Source organism: Phacochoerus africanus, chromosome 2 (assembly GCF_016906955.1).
Source record: "Phacochoerus africanus isolate WHEZ1 chromosome 2, ROS_Pafr_v1, whole genome shotgun sequence".
Taxonomy (NCBI): Eukaryota; Metazoa; Chordata; class Mammalia; order Artiodactyla; family Suidae; genus Phacochoerus; species Phacochoerus africanus.
In genome coordinates, this window is record NC_062545.1 from 164816743 (window position 1) to 164843948 (window position 27206).

The 27206-nt window shown below is 41.1% G+C and overlaps 1 protein-coding gene across 13 annotated transcripts in view; it reads right to left on the reverse strand.

Moving 5' to 3' along the window:
• NEDD4L (NEDD4 like E3 ubiquitin protein ligase) overlaps positions 1–27206 on the reverse strand; it is a 370570-nt gene that overhangs the window by 142651 nt on the left and 200713 nt on the right. For 6 of the 13 annotated variants that reach the window (XM_047767057.1, XM_047767056.1, XM_047767058.1 and 3 more), the window contains 3 exons: positions 13728–13809; positions 11110–11148; positions 8203–8256 (listed from right to left, as the gene is read on the reverse strand). In XM_047767057.1, the coding sequence (XP_047623013.1) occupies positions 8203–8256; positions 11110–11148; positions 13728–13809 (175 nt within the window). Of the gene's footprint in view, positions 1–3750; positions 5171–8202; positions 8257–11109; positions 11149–12505; positions 12775–13727; positions 13810–27206 lie in introns of those variants that run through there. The other 7 variants (XM_047767054.1, XM_047767053.1, XM_047767051.1 and 4 more) reach the window with 4 other exon arrangements.

Genomic DNA, 27206 nt, shown 5'->3' on the forward strand with positions numbered 1-27206 from the left:
CATATTTTTCAAATTCCCATTATATACATACAAAATGGTAGAGCGATAGAATACTAGTTACCATACCCAGTGACAGTGTCACATGCCTTCACCTGAAACAGTAAAAGAACACTTTCACATGATGGTTGGGAAGGCTGAGTGAGGCAGTGGGATGGTTATACAGACTACATGAAATAAAGGCAGGCATTCTTCAAAGCGTGGAATGCTATAGACACATGGGTGATCACCTGCAAGTCTTATGCATTTGCGTGTATACTCACTCACCAATGTCACCACCTGCGCTTTTCGAAACATCCTTGAAAGCTCAAATTTCAAGTAATGTCATATTGGGATATTCTGGTATATGATCCCAATAAGAGAGATATCCAAGGGGGGAAAGGTTTCCAGAATCCAAGCAGAAACCAAGTCAATGAAAGGAACACTAGTTTTTTCTCATCCACTGCGATGTGGTGGTGGTGGTTTTAAATAAGGGGGTGGTTTGCACATACATTCCCAGAATTATTTTTTAAGGTAAAAAAGAGGCACCAACTAACACTAATGTCAAAAATGTTCTGTAGAGTCTCATCACCTTCTCTGGAAGAGATGCAAACTAAAACTCCCCCCAGACAAAAAGGGTTTTGGGGTTCCTTTGTCCTTCAGTAAAATGAATTTTTAATCACAAAAAATTGCCACACTACTTCTGGGAAGTGTATGTCGATGGAGAGGGCACAGAAAGAACTCACAGAACCTGGAAAGGAAGTAGAGAAGGAAAATGCCTTTGGGGTAGCAAGTTCATGGAGTGTCAGGACACAGGTTTCTGCCACCCCACCCCCACTGCCCTGCCCAGGCCCTCGGGGCCCTAACTCTGTTTACATTATGAATTCTGTCAGCAAGAAACTGAGATAGTCCCAGAAACTTTCCAGCACCCGGTGTAAGCTTATATACACAGCGGACCTTAAACACTTAATGACATTGTAATGGGATTAGAAAACTGGCTCCTGAAACTTATAAAATGCAGAGCCTGGCAGTTATTATGTAGGAAAGCCTATTGAAAGGGGACGCTGATGCTGGTAAACAGTGATCCCATTGCCTCAGAGTAATTATCACATGGTTAAGAAGCTCATAACCAAACCAAAGAACTCAAAACACTAAGATAATCAATTACTCATTAAATGACATTAATATGCCACAAATGGAACCAATACGTTGTGAGAACTCTGAAAACTTATAACTGATTATAACTCTAAGCATCCTTTCTACTTTACTGAGGTGTCAGACCAGGTGGGACATCTATGATCACAGGGGTTCCCGATGTATCTTTTTCTAGGAATCTGATCAGCATTTTTTAGAATGACGTTGCATTTTAGATTTACTCACCACAGGATGTTTGGGAGGCAGAGACAGAGAAAATTACTCACGGAGGCAACCCTGGAATAAGGTCTAAGGCATAGATCATGAAATACAAGCACATTCGCAAAAGGAAGCTTGAATGCTTTTCCCAATCGGGAAATGTTTTTTGACGTTACTCAAAAACCAGACCGTAATCGATTTTTCATGTAAAATAGTAACGAAAATGCCCTTCTGACCAAAGCAGCAGATATGTGAAACATCAAAAACGCTTGGTGGCAGCCAGACTGTAGACGCCCAAGGGAATGTTTTCCCTCAAGATAAATAAGGCTGTGGCAGCTGCTGCCCGCACTTAACATCTCTGCCGGAGTGAAACACGTACAAAGTGTTGAATGGAGCAGGCAGTTTTGTTACGCCACCAAGTTTTGTTTTTGCTTCTTGAAAAAAACAGGTTTTCGCTTGAAAAAAGACCAGCTTCCCGCCAACTGTTTACAAATTTCTCTAAGTGTACAAAAATACAAATATGAAAATAAAAACTACTGTGCACTAGATGAAACATATTCTCTAAGAAAAGCTCTTTATTCCAGAGCTTTCATTTCCAAATTTGAAGAAATCTGTTTTCCACTGTAATAGCCCTTGGAGGTTAGAACAGTCTTTGTATGTAAACTACATAATTTTTGGTACGTTCTACTTGTTTTACAATTACATGAGGAACCTCAAGCCAAATGAGACTATAATTATATAAATCCATTTGTCCTCAACATTAACTGCAAAATGATTTAAATTTCTGATAACATAACTGAACAGTTGTCCAAACTTTTGGAAATGTTTCGTCAATCTCCACGTGGTAGGTGGTCCAAATTCAGCATGGAGCTGTGATGTCTATTGAAGCCTACACCTGTTGTGATGGTACGTTCTTGGGCTGAAGGTTAGTAGCTATTATCAAAATGTTATGGAAATCGGTACCCCTGCATAAAAATGGTATCACTTCAGACCAAGACAATGCACTCAGGTATCTTCTAATAAAGGAACTAGAGATAACAAAAGAAAATGGCTTGTAGAAGGAAAAAGAAGAAATCGTTAGAAAAATGTAATGTTTGCAATTTAGCATCTGATTACGCCTTTAAAATGGTGAAAACCAACGATGGAGCACTGATGAAGTTTTACTCAAGTGGCCAAAAATATTCCTCAACACAAAATAATAAAAGACACTATAATTCCACAATCATACTCAGCCAACCACTTTGAAAAGTCACAACTGGTAACTAAAACCCAAACAAAAAGTCTCCTAGACATTTCACTGTCATAGCCTCAAACCAGCAATCACAGGGAATTCAAGGAAAAAAACCCATTCAAAACACAAGGAGCCTGTCCTTTAAAAATAAAGCACTCAGAGCCTAGTGCCTAGTGATTATTAGTAAAAAAAAAAAAAAAAAAAAAAAAAAAAAGCTAACCGATGGAACTTTTCATCCCATGACAAACTATGAAAGCTGCAGAGTCATCATTTGCCTGCTGGAGTTAGCAGCTGTCTTTCTGTACTCCATTTCACTGAAAGGGAGAGAGCAAGAACACAGGAGCAATAAAGGCCAAAATCTGTTGCAGGGCTTCTGATTCCACAGCTGGAGACAGGGCACTTACTATTCTATATACAGCAGCCCAGCTTAGACACTCAAGTGGGCCGTGTTAAATTGCAGGACTGTGCAATCTGACCATTAACAAGTTCCCAAATCAGTTTCGCCCTGCCTGGGCCCATAAGCCAAACTGCTTGAAAAACACATTTCCTCCTGTCCCACAAACGTGACTCCCCTTGTTCAGTATTACTTAATGGGACAAAACAACAACAACAACAAAGACCATAACTTACATAACAAGGGACAGCCCTCCACAGCTAAAAGGCCATTAGGAAGAACTGGTCAAACTTCGCATACCCTTAATTATTAAGTGACTAGATAAGTTCAACACAAAATTCTCTCTCTCTATTAGAACTGATAATTTTTAAAAAGCAAGTGTTGTCACAGGCTTCATATGCAAGCAGCTTTTAAATGCACTTCCAACATCAACATGTTGGGGCCCTGCAGTTTCACTTAAAAAGTGATATGTTTTAAAAATTCTTTTATTCAGAAGGGAGGAAAAGAGCAGAAGGGGTTGTGTCTGGGTTTTCAAAACAGAGCTGTCTGACTTTGAGGACCTAAGGAAATGATATTTTCTGAAATGCTAACTAGTTTCATGGACCTCTACCAAAGGCTGGACCACAAATCATGGTCCCAGAACTCGGCCAAACATTAAGTTACTCTGGCCAAAAGCAAGGAAACTCCCAGAAGGGAGGCGTATGGAGTTTATTTTAATTACGCTGCAGAATCAGTCGGCTGAACTTGAATCAGTCCCTGCCGACAGGCCACTGCAGGAAAACGCACACTAACTTACCGGGGCGCTGGCTCCTGAGGAACCAGGGCAGGAGGCGTTATTCTCCTCGGGATTCTGAGGAGCTTCCTCTGGCCCCCGAGTCACAAGAATTCTGAAATGCTGCTGCCCCGCATTTTGATCTTGCCTGATCTTAAACGTGCAGCCCTGACCCTGCGGCGTCCTTTCCACGGAGTTGGTCCTGTGGATTTCGGGAGCCACCCTGCGGCCCCGGGGTGGTGTCTCTGGATGGCCGTGCTCTTCTGTGGGGCTCCCGCGCTCTGCTCGGGGCTGCGTGGGGTACGAGGTGCTCCTCTCTAGCCGGATGCGGGGATACCTCACCAACCTGTCCCCCTTGGTGCCGGTGAACCCGAAGTTGAAGTCACCACCCAGCCCTGGCACACCGGGTTGAGGCTGCTGCAACTGGAAGACAAAACACCGCTTCCCAGAACTTCCAGAAGCATCTGGAACGTGCTGCAGGGACCAGCGCCTGGGCTCCTGCGCCGACAAGCTGCTTGGGCCGTCAGCCCCGAAGGGCGTCAGCCTCACCTGGCGCACATCCGCGCTGGAGGCGCGGTGCTGGATGCGGAGTCCTCCGCTGCCCTCGGGCCCCTGGGTGATCGAAGGCTTGGCCTCCTCGCGGCCATCGGGGGCTGTGAGACCGGGTGCTCGTCGGCCACACGTGCCGTTGACCTGCGGGCCCGGAGCCCTGGCGGCCCCGGGAGAGGGATTCTCGAGGCTCTTGGGCTCCGGGGTCTCAGAGCAGCCGCTCCGAGGCACTGAGCCCACGTCGCCGTCCAGGCCCTCGGGGGGCCCGCACCCGTCGGGGGCCCCGTCGGCAGCTTTGCGCTGCAGCGAGATCTGCACGGATGAACTCCGGGTGGGCCGCGTGTCAACGGGGCTCAGGAGCTGGGGGATGAACATGGACGAGCTGCGCTTCAGCGCGCCCACGCCTGCCTGCAGGCCACCTCCGCCATCCTCCGCTCCATGAGAGGCAAAGGGGTGAGGGCCGCTCCTCCGCGGGAGCGTGTGGAATGCCATGAAAAAGTCGTCTTCTCTCTCCTGGTCTAGGATCTCTGATTCGGGGGCTGTGTTGCTGCGACCAGAGCCAAAATGAAACCGAAGCCGATGGGCCATGGTGCCCAGAGGGCCAGGGAGGGAGAGGGCGAGCGGCAACAACAAGCCCGGCGCTGCCAGAAGTCAAAAACCAAAGACACAAACTCCAAGAAAAAGTGTCCCATCTGCCAAACCTTTAGCACTGCGGCACTAAGAGCGACAGATAGCAGAAATAACCCAAGTGGCAAGCGGCATTCCAGGCATGATTGGATAAGAGCAAAAAGCTCTCATCCGCACTGTGACAGAGGGTAGGATGGCCAGAACCACATGACCGCTGTCTCCCCCTCCAATGCCAGCTTGTGGACTTAGAGAAGTTTTCCCCCCTCTCGCGCGCTCTCTCTCTCTCCCTCTCTCTCTCTCTCTCTCTTTTTTTTTTTTTTTAAACAGCAAGAGCCTGAAACAGCACCTTCCCAGCTGCTGCTTTTCCATCAGACAGGAGTGGCCCCAGCAGGGAGCTCTCACAGCTGACTAAGGCAGCAAACGCACTCCGAGCCATGCTGCTATAAATCTAACCGCATTGGCGCTCACAGGACACTTCTTTCTGAACCAAGCAGGGCCCTGGGACTCTCCAACCAATGCACGAGAGAGACCGGGCTCCTAACACAGAAAAGCGCCCATAGTATTCCCCCACCTACCCCACCACCTTTCCCACGAAACCAAACGTTGTTGAGTAAAAATGCCGGGGCTGCAGGAAAACCCTTTCTCCAGCAATCGGATGTTATGTTGCCCTGTTATTTATGATATCACCACACTACCATGATGGAATGCAAACTAATAAAACGTACTATAAATACGATTACACACCCCGCCATTTAATGCTAAATAATTAGACCATGACCTACAAGTAACAAAATAGCTAAGTGGAAAGGGGCACCGCTTACAACACTCCTCAGCAGTGGTCTGCCTCTGGTTAGACGTTTTTCATTTAAACGATGGGGGAGGGGGTTGCTGGCGGCACACCATCTCACACATAATAGGATTCTCGGACATGTTAGTGACCAGAGAAAAAGAACCCAGCTGGAGAAAACATTCTCTCCCATATGCCAGATAGGAGAGAAAACAATACCCCCTCCCCCAAAAAAAGGGGAAGGAAAATTAAAGGGTATGCATGTGGTTTCTGTAATAAGTTAATTTCAATACCATGCAGGAAAAAAAAGGCTGACTGGAGCTGGCTGACTGTTTTCCAGTAAGAAGCCAGCAATATCAGCCCAGTTGGGAAACATAGAATCTTGACATTTTTGTGAAGGGTCAAAAAAGACCTAAGTAATAAAAGTGAAAGTCCACGTTCAAAAAGCTGTCATCGGATTTGTAGCTAACTTGGATATATTCTGTGTGTTTTAAACATACTCTTTTTCATTGTCCTGAAACACGAGTTATTAACAAAGAGGCTTATTTAGGAGGGAGTAAGAAGGGAAGGGATGTGGGAATACCAAGCTGCAAAAAGTGACAAAAAGTTTATTTTAATATATGTTGACTTTGTCAACAGCTCCGGAGTCCAGAGTGTGGAGGATTAACCTTGTGTTTATATACATCCAAACCTGTTTTCTAAAGGCATGTGTTTTAAATGCCAAAAATGATCTCTATGAGAGAAATGGAAGCTAGTTTGTTTAATGTGAAAACTTCCAAGTACCACTATAGTCACGTAGTGTCTCTGCTGGATTAATAGCCAACAAAGAAAAAACCACCAGCAGCAGCATTCACGCATAGTAACAAGGATGCAGACGGCCTGGGGCAAAGCTAGGTATATAAAACACAGTTTTTCAGATAAACTTTCACATGAGATTTCTTAGAGCTCTGCATTCAAAGTCCTATTCGGCTTGGAAGTATAAGTTTTAGGCTCATGGCAAGGTCATCTCAACAACAGTGATTCTTTTAGATAAGGGAAATGGGAAACATTTTTTACAGAGAATTTCTTTCAATAGAAGAGTTAAATGAGTTAAAACACATCTGACAAGAGACAGTTTTTTCCACAGAGCTGACCATTTCTTCACCTTGAAGAAATGTTGTAAGACACAATAAAAGAGAGAGTAAGGATTAATCTGTGGCTGCATCTGTGGACTCTGGGACTCTGCTGAACTCTGCCCAATCGGTGTTTCTGGACAGGAGATGGAGCACCAAGAACTATACCCTCAAGCAGAATTTCTCATTTGATTTAACAGCAAAATAACTTCGTGCACCGGGCAAAACTGATTTAGCTATTCAGTACTACTAAGCATCACCCAAGGTATAAAACGTCGAGTTCAATGCAAAGCCGCCGAGAATCCGTATATTTGAATAGAAAATATATCAGGATGGTAGGCCAGCATCTGCTGCTTTCTAATTTGGAGAATAATTCCAGGCATAGGAGATCAAATATACTCCTAGGTTCAATACTAAGGGTTAAAGGCCTGGCTATTCACCACCAATGGCCTGAGACTTAATAGACAGGCAGGTATGTAATTACATCAAGATCTCATCTACATCTAGATCTCAGTTCTCTCACACGCAAGGACAGGGAATTAAATGAGTTGTGTTATAAGCATCCTCCAGATTAAATATTCTATTAAACTCAAGCTATTCAAAAACTTGGAGTTTCAGGTGACTTCTGCAGAAGGAAGGATTCATAATAACATTTCCTTTAAGCAATTAATACATGGTTGGACTCCCCCCCCCACATCTGCAGGTTCTGCATTCACGGTTTCAACCAACTGCAAATCAAAAATATCTAGAAAAAAAATTCCAGAAAGTTCCAAAAAGCAAAACTTGAATTTGCCTCATGCAGGCAACCATATATAAGTATTTTTAACCTATAATCTATACAACATAATTAGTACTAGTTTTATGCCTTAGGCATACCTCTGGTTCTTTGAAGGTACTTACTTTGAATTTCCCTTGAGAAAGCACCGCTTTTAAAATACAGCTTAATTTTACCTGCTACATATAGATTCACTTTTTGCTATATACTGTTAATTAGATTTTTGTCATCCCAAAGAGATTCACTATTGAACGTGTCACAGTCTCAAAGTCTGGCTTACATATAAAAATCCTGAAAGGTTTATTTCCATGAGTAATGAGATTTGCCCACCTCTTTGTATCCCCAACAGAGGAGTATAAGCATATATGGCTTGATATACCACCAGTGTGATGGTCATGAATATTAACTATGATTAAAAACTTACACAGGTACAAATAAATTTTGTCCTACCCACACAAAAATGTTTGTTTGAATTACGAACATTAAACTAGTAATGGGACAAAAATAAGTCTTTTTGAGGGACATGTATGCTGTGAGAAATAAAACACAAATAGACTTTTTAAAGATGTTCTGAAAATTCAATTTTTAAAAAATGAAGCAAAAATTAAAAATCAGGAACCACTTACCAATCTATTTTCATCAAATACTTCAAACAAGAGTCTGTGATTAGATGGGTTTACCTGTAAGGGACAAAAATAATAATTGTTACTATTGATTTATTCTGAGTCATGTGGAAGTTCTGGGGCCAGGGACTGGACCTGAGCCACAGCAGTGACAATGCTGGATCCTTAACTCACTGAGCCACCAGGGAACTCCCAGATAATACTTTTAAAATGAGCAGAAATAATTCAACGAATGAAAAAAGAGACTGAAAGAATAAAATGCTTTTTAATGCACTCAAATCAGTTGTATAATATAAGCAATCTGCTCTTATGAAAATCCTCTATATACTAAATCAAGTTTTCTATGATTGATCGCTATATTATTTTACACCTAATATTTAGGCCTATAAGAAGGAGAAAATGGTTTTAAGTCACTTTTCTAATGCGAGAAAGGATATTTCTAAACAGTTTCTTTTAAATTTATTTTTCTAGATAAACTTTTATTTTTAGAAGTTCCTAAGTCTCTGCTAAAAAGGCATCCTCATGCCTGTAGATCAAGGCTACATCCTCACAAAGGTCTATGCCCAAGGAAACCTCTAAGGCCTAATAATAACAGCAATGATAAAAAAAAAAGAATAAAACAGTAAAAGCATGTAAATAGTTAAAAAAAACAAAACAAAACATTCCTATTGCATGTTTCCTTTTTAGGCACTATCTTCTTATTAAATATCAAAAATACATCATCTCATTTATTCTCAAAGCAACCCTATGATGTATAATTGTCACCCCGATTTTTACAAATGAGAAGCCGAGACCAGAAGGGTTAACTAACTTGCCCCAGAGCCCATAGCTGGTATGCAGGGCAACCAGGATCCCCATCAGGTCTAGCCTGCTTGTCTCCAAAGCCCACTCTCCGGACCATTAAAGAGACAAGGAAATAAAAGATGGTTCTGTTTCCAGCAACTGCGGGGTCAGTGTCAGAGCCACTAGGCCATGTCTGGTTTTTGCTTTTGTTTTTGTTTGTCTTTTCGGGCTGCACCTGCAGCATATGGAAGTTCCCAGGCTAGGGGTCCAATCAGAGCTGTATCTGCCAGCCTACACCACAGCTCACAGCAATGCCAGATTCTTAACCCACTGAGCAAGGCCAGGGACTGAACCCGTGTCCTCATGGATATTAGTCGGGTTCATTACTGCTGAGCCACAACAGGAATTCTAGGTGATGTCTTTTTGCTTCTTTCTGTCTCTTCACCCAAACTTCACTGAAATAGCAGGAATCATCATTCACACTCAAGTGTCATTTCGTTAAGGACCAACCACATGTGTGAGATGTTGTGGGAAGAGTTGTCATTTCTATTAATGCACATAAATCCTAGAAACAAGCCTATCAAGTGAAGATTCTTCTCTTCTACTGGGAGATAAGGAGCTGGTGGGGAGTGTGAGTCCTCAGGTAGCTTCTCCAGGGTCAGAATGGTTCTAAGTGCTAAGGCTAGAGAAGGGTCCCAGGTCCACTAAGCCCAGGCTGCTTCACAATGGAAAATGGAATGAGGTACAGAGAACACAACTTGTGCTTCTGACCCCTTGGCTTGCTCTCAGCCTAGTGATAGAGCGAGCAGGTGGACGGTGGAGGCTGGTGTCTGTTTGTAAGCTCAGTGAAGGGCTGTGCTGCTGATCAGTGCATCCACAGGCCATGCAGGAGCTGGCACACAGTAGGCACTCAGTAAAGATTTGTGTGATGAATACAACAAAAATGCTTTTTAAAAGGCAAAAAAAATAAATAAATAAGTTTATGTTTAGAGCTAATGTAAAAGTTGAAGGGAAAAAAAAAAACTGAATGCATTAAAATTTACAGAAATGTGGCCAAGGTGTTAAACTGAAAGAAGTCTAAGCAGCTTGGATTATTACAAGTGGAAAGCTGTATCTGAGGGTTAGCGAAAGGCCAATAACATCTAGCTGGCCCCATTACTTTTTCAGTCCTTCAGAAAATAATTTAAAATACATCTGGTAGAGGTTACATGTAGACTTTCACCAAATATTAAAATATCAATGCCATATTTTAACTCTAAACATAACAGAAAACAAATGTCCTATATAGTGATCTAAGTCGAGGTACATAAAATGCTATTGTGTTTGAAAGGAAGAAATCACTTCTTTGGGAATCTACACTAATCAGAAGATCTTATCTAGAGCATTTCTGGAGGTAAAATGTTTTTTAATATCACAGCTATACAGATGATTAAAATTAATTCATTCTGAAGAGGAAAAAATTCTTTTTTTTCCCGTTATATAGATGAGCAGTTTCATATTTTCAAAATTTCAGTACAAAAAAAGGGCAACAACCACAAAATCTCATTAAACAGCAATCTCCATTAATTCACAGAATTGTCATATCTACATATAGCTCTTCTAGATATTAAATATAAAAGGTTGAGGAAATTTTACTCGATTTGGTGATACTTAAACTCCAGAGGTGGTTTTATATTACACACATACACTCATACTGAATGTCTGAATTATAAAAATTTTCCTTACCAACTGGAATATGATTGGTAATTTTTAATCTTTTTAATCATGTTGCTTCTATTGGGCTCATGTCTTACCGAAATAATTAAGCTACTGTTTTAGTTATAGTTTATCTTTTTTTTTAAAAGAAAAATTTGAATAGAAAAGCTAAAATATCATATTTGGATAAACTTCTTTTTGTTTCCCTTAAACATCCCCCAGTGAAATAAGTCCAGATTTTGTTACCACTAGTCACAGTCTTTGAAAACATGGGACACATCAGGAAGCTAACCAATTATTTCTTGTATTAAAAGGAATTTCATAATAAAAAAGTAATGGATTTCACTCTTAGGAGTCTGTTGTGATAATATATCAATATGGTTATTCTTAATAACAATCATTATCAAAAAAAAAAGAAAAAGAAAAACTTACTCTAAAATAAAATTCTTCATTCCACTTTGGGTTCAGCGTCTGGAAGAGAAATCATCTTGTAATTTCTTTTACAGTCTTTGAAACATTAACAGTTCCTAGTACAATGCAGTCCACATATTTGCTTAAACTTTTTTTTCCACTGAAAAAATAGCCGAGATTTTCAAAATGGCAATAAAAGAAGCATTTATTCAATTATTTGAGACTATTCTATAAACCAAACTAGATGGGGAAGGGATACATTTATGAAACAGATGATTCATAGATAAGAAAACCATAACTTTCCTATCAACCAGAAGGAATAATGTTGGGGACCTATAAAGAGCCATCATCATGAAAACATAAAGATATTCTTCAAGAAATTAACATTGATATGATTATTCTATCAAGAAGGAAATGAACTTTGTTTACTTCCCTCAGCCAAACTACAAATCTTTTCTGGACAGCAATGAAGCAGGTGACAGAGGGTCAGAGTGTTCACTATTTATATAAATACTGAAATCTGTAGAATACTTTATAAAGAACAATATTGATCAGCTTATGTAACATGAAAAAACTCTGCCAGTTATAAACCAAAAGTCCATTTTTTCCCCCAGAATAACCAGCTTTAAAAATATTCAGCTAGCTAGCCTTCAGTCTTCCTCTCCATTCATCATCCATCCACCCATCCATCCATCTCCATATCAATCTATTTAAATATACATCTCACAAGGACATGGAAAAGATACTTTCATCCTTGGGTAAGACATGGACTGTCAAACATTCTTTGAAACTAAGATGAAACATACTACGGAAAAATACATATACACATGTGTGTGCATTTGAACATGCATAATACTCTTAAACACATCTCACACCTCTCAAAACTATATGTAAAAATCTGAGACCCAAATATCATGACCTCACCGATGACAACAGATATTTTTTAGTTAGAATATTTTCTGTTATCAATCTATTTCTTTTAAAAATTAGTGCAAGACAATTATAGCAAAATAATAATACAAAGCACCATAAAAAAATAAACACAGAATTTTAGCATTTTAAAAACAATCAGCACTTTCGCCACCCACAACTCAAGGGTGACCCCAGCCTTAAATAAAAGGGTTTCATATTTCTAGCTCCGAATGGAACCGGGGATGGTAATGAGTGAGGGGTGGGGGAAGGAGGAGGAAGAGGGGCGGCGGGGTGAGTGGGTGGGGAGTGCCAGACCCCCGCCTGCCCAGGGCTGTAGCGATCCAGGGACCAGCAGAAGGGTAGAGGCAAAGAACAGGCGAGGGAAGGAAACAGCCACCTGAGACCACAAAACGCATGAAGGACCAGGCATCCGGCCACAAGGAGAGATCGAGGAGAGAACGATGAAAACAGTTCTTAAACCCAAGCGCAGCCCAGAAATACTAACCAGAAGGCTGGCTGCCGAGCAAGGCAGACAGCGCAGCCCCAGCCACAGAGCGGCACCCCTACGATGGAGAGGATGGGGGAGGGCCTCCGCTCGGAAGGAAACACATTTCAGTGTCCCCGCCGGGCCGGGGTGGCTTTGGTTCTCTGCTCCCTCCGCGTCCAGCAGGCAACCAGGTCCCCGGCTGCCTTCCCTGCAAGGCCCCGCTGAAAACCGAACCCGGTGACAGCGCCCAACAGGGAACAATGGCCTCCGTCCTTCCCAGGAATCCTCCCCACTAATCAAAATACCGGCTCCTGTTTGCAAAACTGATTTTTAATGCCGGTCAGAACGCCAGGTGGAAGACACACTACATAACTGTTCCTGACAAAAAATGACCTGGCTGCAGAACCCGGGCGTCTGCAAGACAGCAGGAGAGTAAACCATTTTTTAAAAGCCGTCATGCTCTCCAGGAACTGCTTATCACAGTGTTGGGCTGTTTACCCTCCAAAGGTGGGGAGGGAAAAAGAATAGTAATCCACAAATAAGAGTGAAGGACAGAGAAAAATGGAACTTAGAAAACATGCATCGTCAATAAGTGCCCCCAATATGGAATAAATATTTTAATGTTTTATATATATATATATATATATATATATATATATATATATATGAAAACATGGAGACAGATGAATTAAGATATAATTATGGAAACAAATCTTTAATGAAATCATGCATGTAAAATTTAGAAAAGTGAAACATACAGACATAAATATATAGGCTTATTGCTAATATTTTTTATTTGTTTTCCTATAGCTAAGCAAGTATTTTGCTTCCTTTGGTAATACCTGTTATAAATTAAACCATTCCCTTTGCGCCTACCAAATCCGCAAGCCACTCTATTTCTTTAAACATATTTTCAATTGCTTTAATTTTTTTTCCATAAACTAACAAGCCAACAAGAACAAATCCTATTTTGCTTTATTCTTTGTAGGGAAAAAAATTGCTGCTTCTAATAACGCTTATTTTAATACTGTTTTTATAGTCATTTAACTAAAAGCCAAAACGGGTACCTTAGGTTAATACTGAAAAGTTTGGTCTCTGATGAATTTATAGATTTTAATCATGAGAGATGCTTAAAATAAGAATATTACCATCTTAAAAATAAACTTCTACAGAGCCCCAAGACATAATTTAATCAGATTAAATTATGACAAATGAAGTTTAATTAAGGCTGGATACTTACCTTTTTAATTGTTTTTGTCTGTACCAAAGCAAGTTCTCTATTCTCATCTGCTACATACAATGAAAGTTTCACGTATGGATCACTGAAAGAAAAAATAAGATTATACTTCTCATTTTAAAAATACAAAAAGAAAAGTATACATAATTGAAATGAAAAAGCAAAAATGTCGGTTAATAACCCAGTTTATGCAAACTTCACAAACAAAGCAGTAACATTTTCAACATGTTTACTGGGGAAACATACTGAGACGAGTTTCTATTACTCAGAACCAATGACGTTTTTAACAAAACCAACTGGAAACTCATATTCTAACTTTAAAGATCATCTTTCCTATTATTAATTCAGAGGAATTACTCTGCCATATTTTTTTTTCCTAAGAACAATCAGATTCTGAAAAGATTACAATAAAAATTATTAAAGGCATATAAAGTTTGTTCAGACTAGCAAAATCTAGCTAGAAAATTTAGTTTGCATCTTATTTATATTCTGATTTCAGTGGAAACAATACAGGCATTGTTCATCTAAATCAACACATATCTTCTTACAGACTAAAACAAAAACTCAAAAACACAAAATTAAAATTAAAGACCAGGAGTTCCCGTCGTGGCGCAGTGGTTAACGAATCCGACTAGGAACCATGAGGTTGCGGGTTCGATCCCTGGCCTTGCTCAGTGGGTTAAGGATCCGGCGTTGCTGTGAGCTGTGGTGTAGGTTGCAGATGCGGCTCGGATCCCGAGTTGCTGTGGCCCTGGTGTAGGCCGGTGGCTACAGCTCCGATTCAACCCCTAGCCTGGGAACCTCCATATGCCGCAGGAGGAGCCCAAGAAATAGCAAAAAGACAAAAAAAAAATAATAATAATAATAAAATAAAAAAATAAATTAAATTAAATTAAATTAAAGACCAGTAAGTCAACAGAGAGTTGCCCAAAGTCACAAATTTCAGTAAAATCCTGATTCAATTTCAGGTTTCCTGACTACAAGTTCCAGAGTTCCTATCATTTCCTTGGGAAACTGAAAGCTTTTAGCCAGAAGTATACTGAAAGGATGACTTTATGTGGATTATCTACCAAGAGCTAGGCAAATCTACTCATCAAGGGTTGCTAACAAGGATATAGCTCAAATCTGGTCAAATTATAAGAACTGGGGATCCAGGTTTCACACTGTGGATTCTTAAAATCATAGAAAGGCCTTCTATGTATCCAGTCCCCAAATGCTCACTTACCTAATTATCTATAGTGGATGATTTATTTCTATCCAATTTGAGAATTATCCTTTAGTAGTTATACACTACTATTATTAACCCTTATTTTGCAACTTCCAGGATATTTCTAAAGTCTATACAGGGTATTATAAAATGCTTAAGAGTATAGTGGTTTTTATTAGATAGCTCAATAAGTATGCCATGAAATTCTTTGAGAGAAAAGTGTGATACAAAGAAAAGTTTAGTAGTAACAGGACTATACAATATATTCAAAAATAGAAATCAAAAGTCAATGAAAAAAACTGTTCGTGTATATGCAGTATATATAACCCATAAAATGCATCTTAATGGAAGGTATAACACATCTCCTTAAACAAAAAAACCCAACAGAATTTGCTCAGTTATATTCTAGTCTGAGTAAATATTTTTAACATTCTGGCTTAGAAGAATGTACTAGTTAATTCTTTGTCACTCATCCATAAACAATAGATGCTATTCCCTAAAGAATATCTAACCAGATGCACCTACTTCCTTATCTGGACACCCTAAGCTGCAAAAGAAAGATGAATCAAGAGCCAGAACCTCATCCAGGTCTAAAGACCCCAGGAACCCCTTCCTAACCACAGCTATGGCCTGGGTGGTGGAGCAGGAATCTGTTTCTAGGGCGGTGGTCCTCAGACTTTAGTATATCAGAGTTGTCTGGGGGTGGAGTTAAAATACAGATGGCTGGGTCCCAAACCCCAAAGACCCCCAAAGATCTAGTAGGTCTAACATGGGATGGCCAAATATGCATCTCTAACAAATGCTCAGTGATGCTGATGCTTCTGATCAAGGAATCACGCTCTGAGAAGCACTGTTTGAGATGGTATTTGAAAAGAGTATTTTTTTAGCTATAGGAACCCATTTTCTATTTCCAGCCACCTAGCTATCGCTAAAAAAAAGCTCAGGCCTGATATCTCTGTTATCTCGAGAGCAGGCTCCCAGTATGCCATGGAGGTGCATGCACGCTCACACACACACAATCCCACAGTATAGAGAATACAAAACACTCTGCTGACTGCCTTCTCTTGTTTTCATGCCCCTTGGCAACTATGATTCCAGCTATTATAGAAGAGCAATAAAGAGCCAGGCACTCACTACAATGGAACATCCGCATTCTTCCTCTAATCACTGATTGACCTCAGTGTATAGCCCCTGAATAGCTCACAGTAAGTGGGGGTTGAGGGTGAGGTCTCTGAATCTGGGACAATGCTCCCAGCTGGGACAAGAAAGGCATGCCTGGGCCTGTCCTGAGTGTTCATCCAGGGAGAGGCAGGTACTAGGGTGACTACCTGAGAGAATGACCAGGAACCTTCCTGGAGGAGAAATGAAGATGAGGAGAGATCCAAAGATCAAGGTACGGGAGCTGGTGAAAGAAAATTAAGGTGCAAGTTCAAGGGGAGGGAGCACAGGGCTTGGTCATTAGGGTCTAAGTTCGGGGGTGGGGGGGCAGGTGCCAGAGTCACCCAGATTAGTCTCTCCTTCTGATAGGACAGCAGTACTGCTCAGATCAACATATATTAACAGAGCCCTGACTCCACTCCTGGGACTCTGCCAGAAGCAGACATGAGTACCAGTGAGTCGAGGGAAGATAAGAGGCAACCAACAAAGGTCAAAAATGGATATTTATGAACAGTCCTCCTAGCTGAGTGACGGTGACAGCATTTTCCTATTTCACCAAGGGGAAGTTTGGAACATCAAGCTGTGGTACAGACAGGGTATCAAGCATCAGAAAATGAGCAGGATGATGCCAAAACCGCTGGGCAGTCATCACTTCTACCTCAACTGTTAGCACAACTGGAACCACCGCCACCACTGCTGTCACCATGACCACAAGACCAGCACCCAGCCCCCATGAAGCACCCATTCCACGCCTGACAAATGCGTCTATACAGCATCTCATTCCAGACTCACTTCTAGCTTATGAAGTTGGCAAGTTTTTCAGATGAGAAAATGAAACAGAGAAATCAGACAGCTTGTCCAAGGTTACACAGGAAGCCAGGGAGATGGGAAGGAACACAGGATGCTCGCCCCAGGATCCGATTCTAGGAGTGTGTGCTCTCCAGGCTTGCTGCAGTATGTTATGCTGACTACCAACAGAACAGGCTGGAAGAAGTGTCTAGGGGAAGGAGTTCCTAAAACTCTACTTAGTTGGAAAACATTTTGTGCCACAACTGCTATTATGATTTAATTTTTATCTTATTATCTCAGGCAAGTCTGGTGAAGGAACAAGAGTCTTGGCTAAGTGTGTCTAAGTGCCCACTGCAGCTCAGTGAGTTAACCCAACTAGAGTCCATGAAGACGCAGGTTTGATCCCTGGCCCAGCTCAGAGGGTTAAGGATCTGGTGTTGCCACAAATTGTGGTGTAGGTTGCAGATGTGGCTCAGTTCTGGCATTGCTGTGGCTGTGGCATAGGCCTGCAACTGTAGTTCTGACTCCACCCCTTGCCTCCATGTGCTGCAGGTGCAGCCCACATCTTTTAGATCTTTCCTCCTTTCAACACTCCAAATAACAAGCTGTGTGACCTTGGATAAGTCACTTTAGCACACTGAACCTCAATTTCCACATCTTCAGAATCAAGAAGTTGGACTAAATCAGTGGTTTTCAAGCTGTATGTAGTCTCTACTGAGACTTAGTTCCGTGTAACAATCTCAGGATGACCACAGGCTACCATTTCCACCTTAATCTGCCTTACACACTAGTTTTCCAGGTTAGAATTTTTTTGGACAGGGTTCTATAACTTAAAAACATAAAATTTAAAGCCACTGGACTGGATGACCCCTTGTGGTTAGACTATTCTGAATCTCAGAACAATTCAAACTCATGCCTCTTCATTTATAATAACAACAGTCCAGCCCATCCTAAGTAAATATAGATTGGTTTCCTAAAGAAAGAGTAGAAGAGGAAATAACAGCCTACCGTCTCTATCAGGAAGGGGGAAGCCCACAGTTTAGAGTCTGGGAAACCACTCATGATCATCACTGGGCTGATATTTTTACATGTTTACCAGCTTCCAACCAACTTACCTATTAGGTATCAAAAACATATCACCTAAGCAACAACCAAAACAAAAGGCACGTAGGGTGTGTGTGGGTGTGTGGGTGTGTGTGTATCTGGGGCAAGCTGAGGGACAGCAAGCCTCATCACTAGCTTCTTTTCAAATACTTGCTTGTTTTAACCCCTGATGACCTTCATCTGAACATGATGCTCTGCAAGAATGGCGAAAGGAAAAAGTCAATTTCCAGAGACCTTTTTTTTTTTTACAGTGACCCCACATGAACCCTCTGACCAAGGCAGCAATTCTGGAAAAAACTTCTGCCCTCTGAAGGTCTTCTTCTCTGATCCTCACACTCCTCATACCTTTACTGTAAAAGATCAGCCAAACCTGAGGTCAATGTAAATTATGATCAAGGCTTACCTCCCCCTCCTAGACCACCAGAAAGTTTAGGGAAAAGACATTAAAAAGCTCATCAGCAGTGTCTATTATGGGGAGTAGATAAAGTGTAGAGCTGTAGGGTAGGGACTTCCGGTTTTCATGTTACTCACTGTACACTGTTCGAAGATTTTTGCTATTAACTATTAATATAAAATACCTTTATCATTAAAACAAAACCCAGACAGAGCATGGAGGGAAGTAGGCAAAAAGACCATTCCCTCCACTGCGGCTTCTTCAATTGGTGCCCTGGACCGTGTCCACTGGAGCCTCAAATCTCAATCTCACCAACTCTCTATGTAACCTAACCACTCTTTCCCCACCCCGCCCAGGGCTGCACACGTGGCATATGGAACTTCCCAGGCTAGGGGTCAAATTGGAGCTATAGCCTATAGCCACCAGCCTACACCACAGCCACAGCAACACCAGGTCCGAGCCACATCTACAACCTACAACACCACAGCTCACAGCAATGCTGGATCCTTAACCCACTGATCGAGGCCAGGGATCGAACCTGTGTCCTCATGGATACTAGTCGGGTTCATTACCAATGAGCCATGATAGAAACTCCCCCACTTAACCACTCTTAACTTCAGATGGTTCATGAATGAAATGGGGATGACAATTCCTAACCCAGAGGGTCACAGTAAAGATCAAAAATCTTATGTATTAATATGAGTCCCCACTTCAGCACCAAACACACAGTCCAAGTGCCCTGTAAGTGACAGGTGCTGCAACCGTGATTCTGTTCTTTCCCCTCTTAGGCGACTTTTGAGGTTTTCTGTTGCTCCTTCCAAACCTCCTACTTCTGCTGTGATTGCTGATTGGATTTGACACTGATTACCTCATAGTATAAATTGGGTGCCAGCCAACCACAGTGCACCGAGTATGCCCCGCCTCTTCATTATACATGCTGTGTGGAAGCCCCATGGGGATCTGGGTGGAGATGATCTAACTGGTACACTTACTTATAACGAAGCTCACGAGAATTCACTCTTGGCAACCAGTAACTGTCCTAGTGGCTGGCATTAAAGTTACTCTATAAGTGGCTCAGTGCTTTGTGGATTAGAAGAGAGATTCTTTTTTGCAAACCTTTTGTTTTCTCTGCATAATAAAGCTGTTTTGACATTACATTCCTTTTATTTATTTGGACTGCACCTGCCCACAGTATGAGGAAGTTCCAGGGCCAGGGATCTAACCTGTGTCACAGCAGTGACAATGTTGGATCCTTAACTGCTAGGCTTCCAGATAACTCCTTACATTCTTTCTTTTCAGTCTTTAAAAGGAGACACACTGATATTAGGATTCAAACAACATCCCAGTCTTAACTGAATGTCTGCTATATTCCGGAGAAGGACACAAGATTCAGAAATAAAAGACACTGTCCGTGCCCTTTTTCAACCAAGCACAGAAGTAAAGAGATGACTGTGACAGAGTATGCCAAGTACCCTGGTACCCAATCCTCCATCCACAACAGAGGTTTCTGCCCTTGTGTACACCAGTGTCACCTGTAACCAGGGGCCTGGCCCTACCTGAGACCTGCTAGATTCTGATTAAGGGCTGGGACTTGGGAATCTGCATTTATCAAGCATCCCAGGTGATGTCCATGTTCTCATCCATATGGGCACTATGCCACAGGGGATCTGTGTGTCTAAGAGGGGGGAGACCCAGGAGCAGGGCGAGAATTTTCCAGACAGAGGGAAGAGCATGAGCTAAGATCCAGTACAGCCAAGAGCCAGAGTTTTGAAAATTAATAAATCTGGGCCAGTTGTAGCCTAGAAAGCTCACAGAAAAAAGAAAAGCCAGGGAAGGACTCCTGGCTCAAACCACAGGAAACGTAGTAGTACATTTCCTAGGGAGCTGGACAACGGCCCCTGGGGCTCAATCTGCCCCCCAACCCTGGCCCCATTTGTAACTGTATGACTTTGGAAAACTCATACAGCCTCTTCATCCCTCAGTTTCACTATCTACAAAATGGGGATAATAGCAGTACCTCCTTTTATAAGGAGGCTGTTAGAAAGATTACAATTACAATAGTACCTGACATAGAATAAGTGGCTCAATAAATGTCAGCCACTGCCATTGGTGGTGACAAAAATCATCATCATCTTTGTCACCACCACTACCATCACCTATATGTTATTGAAATAAGGGGAGTTCCCGTTGTGGCGCAGTGGTTAACGAATCCGACTAGGAACCATGAGGTTGTGGGTTCGATCCCTGCCCTTGCTCAGTGGGTTAACGATCTGGCGTTGCCGTGAGCTGTGGTGTAGGTTGCAGACGCGGCTCGGATCCTGAGTTGCTGTGCCTCTGGCATAGGCTGGTGGCTACAGCTCCGATTCGACCCCTAGCCTGGGATCCTCCATATGCCGTGGGAGCGGCCCAAGAAATGCCAAAAAAAAAAAAAAAGAAATAAGGAAGATCCATGATCAGGCTCATTACAAGGGGATGAAATAGCAGGCAAGGAGACCAGCTGAAAGGCTTCTGCACCAAACAGTGAGAAAGGTCTAAACACAAAGCAGGTGAGGATCAAAAAGAAAGGACTGGGGGCACACCTGGCGATGTACTCAGAAGAACTGGGTGGTACGCATATTAGGAGAAAGGAGGCCCTACCAATCAACTCTCGGGCCTGGATGACCATGTGCAGAGGCTCGAGTTACAGAATGGTCCTGGGGTCTCAACCCCTCACTGGACCAGCAACCTCACCCACAGAAAAGCAAGATGTACCACTAATATTTTGCTTACTGTTCTGACAGAACCACGGATTCCTAGGCACCACTTAACAACTTGCCTTTATAACCAAGGTCCTTTTAGAGGGCTTTCTGGACAAATTAGGGCATGACACAAGAGGTCCTGGAATCTTTTGCTCCATGTCTAGAATGACACTTCTGTATGTAAGTTTGCACGGGCAAAGCAAATGCTAATGGTCTATTATCAGAGAATCCTGAGGCTTTAGTGTTATTTAAACCTGAAGTCTGAAAGTTACAACTGACCTCCAATCTCTATGTCTAGGTTGAGAAAACCACAACACACATCTGTATTTTTCAAAAGTATGTAAAGTCCAGAAGAAAAACCCAGGAGGTTTGAGACATTCGCTCACAAACAAGATACCTCATCTGTACGCAAAAGGCACTTGTGAGGGGAAAAAAGAAAAGGGTGACATCACCTTGTCTTGGACATGAGCCACACCAGAAACTCTGCCTGAAATCCATGGCTTCAAGACAGATCCTGTAAACTGGAATGGAATCTTGAGCCCAACAGATGCCAAGATACTCAGGAAAAGAACTCCCAAGTACCTGCTTTCTCATGAGAAGTCATCAAGAAACCCAGGTCAAAAATTCATTCTCATTCTGCAAACCATCTCAGAGAAGATCTATGTAATTGTTGTCAACTTCATTCTGAACAGGGAGCGCAGTACTGAAAATTTGGTTTCCCCTCTCCAGGCCTCTGCTCCAGTCACTTCAAACAGAAAAAATGCAGGACTAGAGGCCCACATTGACTTCAGCTAGGTCTCAAGAATTCAGAGGTGGGTCTTATTCCACCTTCATCACCATTAAGGACAAAAAAAAAAAAAAAAAAAGTGCAGGTGAAGTCATTTCTCAGGGAGAGGTGGAAAGAAGACTTTCTGGGTTTTCCTGGTGCTCAACCTCCCAGGACACAGTGAACGAGGACAGCGAGCCCTCAGGTGTCATTAACGGGGTGATGCTTGACTTCTCCATCTGACTCATCCAACTGTTCCATGACAAAGAATGAGGTGTAGAGGCTAGTCCTTTTGATTATTTACTGATTTTCATCACAGTAGTCTTGGATGAGATCTGCAAACTATTTTAAAGGAGACTAGACAGCAAGAGGGAGGGGGAGAGGAAGAAGGGCAGAATTGCCTCCATGCGGTGAAGTCTTCAAGGGGAATTATGTTCCCACCACAGCCAGGCTGGGATGGCATGGCCTTGTTCACCAGCTATCAACCTGGCTTCCCAAGAGCCTTGGATATCAGAACAACAGTTAGAAAGGTCTTCATTTTTCAACCATGCCTGCTGAGGGAGCCCTACGCCATCACCTGAAGGAAGCAATCATTCTCTCCCATACAATGCAGTGGCTTAATATGCTGCTGAGACCGCCTGTAAAAGGATGGTTCTTTGTTCCCTACTATTAGCAAAGGGCAGAGGTCAGTGTACCATATTACACAGCACTATAGATCAAATTGATTTTGACTACCGGATGTATGACACACTAACACTTCGCTAACCCGGAGAAAATTTCATGGGAAAACCTGTTTTGTTGAAGGTTTCCTCATTCCTTCCCACTTTTACCATCACAGTCAGCATCACATAAATTATTGACATCTGTAATAAAGAGATAAATGCAAAACACTTACAAAGCAATAAGGAAAAAAATTACCTAGAAAGCGTGAAAGAATAAAACACATGAATGTGATGATCTCAGAACTAAAGTTTTCATCTAACAAGTGGTCACAGAAGCAAAAAATCTAACACTCAACAGAGACATTTTAATACTTTACTATCACCATAAGTTTTTCTGAAAAGCAATATAGCAGGAAATAAAATATTTAAAGAATTGATGCCTTTGATTGAACAAATTTCTAAGGGTTAATCCCAAAGAAATAATCAGAGATTAAGGCAAATATTTATCTGCAAAAGATACTCATTATAGCATCATATACAAGAAAAAATTAGGAGCAACCCTGCAGTCCAAGAGAGAAGTGATTAAATAAATTATGGTATAATCATGTGCTAGAACATTATAAACCATTAAATCATCTTTTCAAAGAATATTTCCAAATGGGAGAAAATAATCACAGTGTAACATATAAGGAATAAGCATGATCTAAAAATGTGATTAATTCTATATATATTAAAGTAATTGAGAAAAACATAGATAAGTTAATTGTTCTCTCTAGATGATAACTTTATGAATTATGTTTATTTTCTTTTTTTGTTTTTTAGGGCCTCACCTGCAGCACATAGAAGTTCCCAGGCTAGGGATCAAATTGGAGCTGCAGCTGGTAGCCTATGCCACAACCACAGCAACACTGGGTCTGAGCCACCTCTGCAACCTACACTGCAGCTTGAGGCAGTGCTGGATCCTTAACTCATTGAGCAAGGCTAGGGATGGAACCCGCATTCCTCATGGATACTACTTGGGTTCTTAACCCACTGAGCCACAACAAGAACTCTGAATTATGTTTATTTTCTTGTCTTTTTTATTCCAAATTTTCTACTGTGAGAAAGTACTACTTTTATAAGTACAAAAATCATGAAAATAACAATAATAGCTACACATATGCTTCAATCATAATATGTTCTTCAATGAGGCACTGAACCCTGTAATTTCATAGCTAGCCTAAACCTTAGTAACAAACCCCAAAGAGCTTCAAGTGCCCTTTTTTTCTACAGAAAAAAATGCCTTAAATAGGTAATTACTGAAGATTTTTGAAAGAAATATGGGCATCTATTCCAGTCCTTGGGATTTACTGAAAGACATGAAGTACACTTTGAAACATATCACTTATCACCAATACAGACAATGAATTGATCTTAAATATGTAAAATCTTTCAACAAATACAAGAAAGCAAGCAGATAAATGCGTTTTATTTTTGCTCAAGGCAGGTAAAGAGACATTAAAACTTTACAGCTAAGGTGGAGAGGCGCAACCCTCCCAGACTTCAGACAATACTACAAAGTTACAGTAATCAAAACGGCACAGTATTGGCACAAAAACCAGTCATATGGATCAATGGAAGAGAATAGAGAGCCCAGAAATAAATCTACACACCTGCTTTCAATTAATCTTTGACAAAGGAGGCAAGAATATACAATGGAGAAAAGACAGCCTCCTCAGCAAGTTGTGTTAGGAAAGTTGGATGTAAATCAATGAAGTTAGAAGACATCCTCACATTGTACACAAAAATAAACTCAAAATGGCTTAAAGAATAAAATATAAAAATGACACCATGAAACTCCTAGAATAAAATACAGGCAAAACATTCTCTGACATAACCTTACTAATGTTTTCTTAGGCCAGTCTCCCAACAGAAATAAAAGCGAAAATAAACAAATGGGACCTAATCGAATGCACAGCAAAGGAAACCATAAACAAAACAAAACCAAAAATAACCTATGGAATGGGAGAAAATATTTGCAAATGATATGACTGACAAGAGATTAATTTCCAAGATATACAAACAACTCAAAAAGAATAAACAACCCAATCAAAAAAATGGGCAGAATATCCAAATAGACATTTCTTCAAAGAAGACATCCACACGAGCACTAGGCACATGAAAAGATGCTCAACATCGATAAAAGAGAAAATGCAAATCAAAATTACAGCGAGGTATCATCACACACTGGTCAGAATAATCATCTCCAAAAAATCTATAGGAAGTTCCCGCCATGGCATAGTGGGTTAAGAATCTGACTGCAGTGGCTTGGGTTGCTATGGAGGTGCACGTTTGACCCCTGGTTGCCACAGCACCAGTGGCGGCTGTGGTTTGGATTCAGGCCCTGGCCCAGGAACTTCCATATATTCTGGGTGTGGCCATAAAATTAAAAAAGAAAAATATCTATGAATAACAAATGCTGGAGAGGATGTGGAGAAAAGGGAAACCTAGTACACTGTTGGTGGGAATGTAAATTGGTACAGCCACTATAGAAAACAGTATGGAATTTCCTTAAAAAAAAAACTAAAAATAGACCTAGCATAAGATCTAACATCTCCAGTCCTGGGTATATATCTAAAGAAAATGAAAAGTCTAATTCGAAAAGATACATGCACCCAATGTTCACAGCAGCACAATTTACAAGAGCCAAGACATGGAAGCAACCACAGATGAATGGATAAGAAGATGTGGTGACATATACAATGGAACACTACTCAGCCATTAAAACAGTGAAGTAATGCCATTTGCAGCAATATGGATGGACCTAGAGATTATCACACTAAGTGAAGTAAATCAGAAAGATAAAGACAAATAACCACATGATATTATTTATTAGTGGAATCTGAACTATGACACAGACGAACTTATAAAACAGCAACAAACTCACAGACAAACTTATGGCCACCAAAGGGGAAGAGGGGAAGGATGAATTAGGCATTTGGGATTAGCAGATACAAACTACTACATATAAAACAGATAAACAAGGTCCTACTGTACAGCACAGGAAGCTGTATTTAATATCCTATAATAAACAATAATGGTAAAGAATATTAAAAATAGTGTGTGTGTGTAAGTGCATAACTTTGATGCACACCAGAAACTAACACAACATTGTAGATCAATGATACTTCAGTTATAGAAACACACATACACACACACACAACTTTACAGTTTTGGCATGTTCTGCAAAGTTGCTGAAAAATACACTTTTGGACACTTAGGTAATGATTTTGCTGAGTCGTTGTTTAGAGCAGCTAGTGGTTTACCCCATTCCAACACTTCCCCAGTCACCCAGGTCTTCAAATGACTAGTCAGTACTCTCTCCTTGTCTCCCGCCATCTACAACCAGTCACTCCAGGTCCAAACTTGTGAGCCAAGAGGGCGGGGGTGGGGGAGAGTAGTGCATGTGTAACTGTTTATCTGTAACACATACAAACACAGTTCTGTTTATAGCTATATAGATACGCAGCAGCCCACAAAAACATTTAAGCTAAAAGAGTTTGTTTTTTTTTTAAAGAAACAATTCCGATTAAAACCAGTGTTGTCTTTTGACTGCATAAATATCATTCAGTGACAGTCACAGATAGGCAAAGTTTCACCTGTGAATTACTGAAATGTTCATACAGAAAAAAGTGAGAAAGTGAAAGTTCTGATGTGCTTTTATCTCTAGTGTTTTGTTTTCCTCATATACAGGCAATCACCAGAGATTAAGAAAACAGTTTTCTTTTATGCTAATCATAGTTTAATAGAGCCAAGGGAGACCGCAACTCACAAAGCCAAAAGGGAACAGGGAGCAAAGAACTGCTCCCTTTTCAGAAACCGTTTCTGTATTAATTCCTCAAATTCTCCTCCAGAGAAACCAAAATCAGACCAGAGTGAATGTATATAATGCAGATGTTGATTTTATGAAAGTTGGATATATTAAGAACTCAAACAAAGTCATACATTTTATGATTATTCTAAGATGATCTGAAAGGTAGAGAAAATCTTATGAACAGAAATAATAATTTTGAGAATCATTTATTAAGCACTTTCTGAGAGCACAGGATTGTGCTTGGTGCCTTATGTATACAGCATCTCTAATCCTCAGGACAACTCCAGTAAGGAGGATGCTATGAAAGAAAAGATGAGGTCCTGAACATATGTGCACACATGAAATGCGATGGAACCATTAAAATGGTGTTCCTGAAGAACCTGATGTAGTTGCCTAAGCTTTGTCTAAAAAGAAAATTAAAAAGTTATAACTATAGTAGCAATTAAAAATTAAACCATAAAAGCAAACCTACTGCATTATAAATATGCCAAACTATAAAATAGTGTTTGTTACTGCATTAATGAGACCACGAATAATTTTTTTTCTTCCCATCATTTATATATTCCAAATGATATAAGTGATCACTATTCAGGATGGAATGCTGAGACTGCAAGGTGACACAGCTAGTCCTTAGAGCCAGCCTCTCCAGTGGGCTCCCACTGGAAATGGCCCCAAACAAATGGCAGCAACTAGAAAATTCAGGTTAAAAATATAGGTATGCCAATAAGGTAGGCTGGGGTGAATGGCCCTTAACCACTTTAACATCGATCTCTAATTTAACCATCACTTTCTTTTTTTTGCTTTTTAGGGC